Genomic DNA, 1004 nt, shown 5'->3' with positions numbered 1-1004 from the left:
CAGCTACTTAAGATAAAATGCATAAAATAATTATTATTATTATTTACTGTATTCATTACATTTTCTCCAGAGCTGCCATTGTCTTTAGATATCTGTAGAAAATATCATTTCTGGTAGAGTGTATTGTTTAATGAAAATAACAATTCAGGAGAAAAATCCCTCTTAGGGGAATAGAAGAACAGGGAAGTTTAAGCACAACCTTTCAACAGACTGCTATATTTCTACAGTGTTAATGCTCCAGAGAACAAACTTCTGCCAACACAGACACACACACACACACACACACACACACACACACATATAAGTATGTCATAGCCGAAACAGTGGCTGAAGGCAAATCCTTGCAAGATCACTCAGCAAGAAACAAGGCAGTAGGATTTGTTTGTGTGTGTGTGCCTGTGTGTTATAAACTTACCCTGGTAGACCAGGTGGAATCCCCTAGAGCTGGATTGACCTTTGGAATTAAAGCGGATCAGGATTTGGTTGGAGGTCGCTAATGGCAATGACTCACCTGAGATGAAGAAAAGTCAGTTTGTAACATTTTTAACAAAGTGCTAACTTCAGTTTACATTTGCATGACAACTGTTTCTAACTAGCTAATTGCTATCTTATCACCTACGCAGTTAACTAGTGTGAATATTAGTGACTATTTTAGGGATTCAATCTGTGCCCAGAATGAAAATTAAAAAATGGAAGTGACAGGGATTCATTTAATGATTCTGTGAAATGGAACACAATGCATTGCAGGGAAGTGTAAAATGATATTGTGAATATGTTTGATTTCAAAATCTGCCATTTAACATGCCAGGTGATGTTAGGCTTCCACTGAAGAACCTACTGTGATGAAAAATATAACATGCCTACTAGACTTCATGGAATGGTGAGTATATCACACTAATTTCTAACTATTAGCTAATATTTTATTGTCATACAGGGCTATGTTTATTGGCTAGTCACCAAAATCTTTTAGCTACATGATGACTAAATGGGAGTTGTGAATACTG

General features: G+C 36.3%; 1 protein-coding gene across 4 annotated transcripts in view; it reads right to left on the bottom strand.

Annotated features, from left to right (window-relative positions):
• Window positions 1–1004, bottom strand: part of csmd2 (CUB and Sushi multiple domains 2) — a 366263-nt gene that overhangs the window by 83987 nt on the left and 281272 nt on the right. For all 4 annotated transcript variants that reach the window (XM_020624534.1, XM_020624535.1, XM_020624536.1 and 1 more), the window contains one exon: window positions 416–511. In XM_020624534.1, the coding sequence (XP_020480190.1) occupies window positions 416–511 (96 nt within the window). The remainder of the gene's footprint in view (window positions 1–415; window positions 512–1004) is intronic.

Source organism: Monopterus albus, unplaced genomic scaffold (genome assembly GCF_001952655.1).
Source record: "Monopterus albus unplaced genomic scaffold, M_albus_1.0 scaffold329.1, whole genome shotgun sequence".
NCBI lineage: Eukaryota > Metazoa > Chordata > Actinopteri > Synbranchiformes > Synbranchidae > Monopterus > Monopterus albus.
Note: the sequence above shows the minus strand (reverse complement) of the source record. Positions and strands in the feature narration are given on the sequence as shown.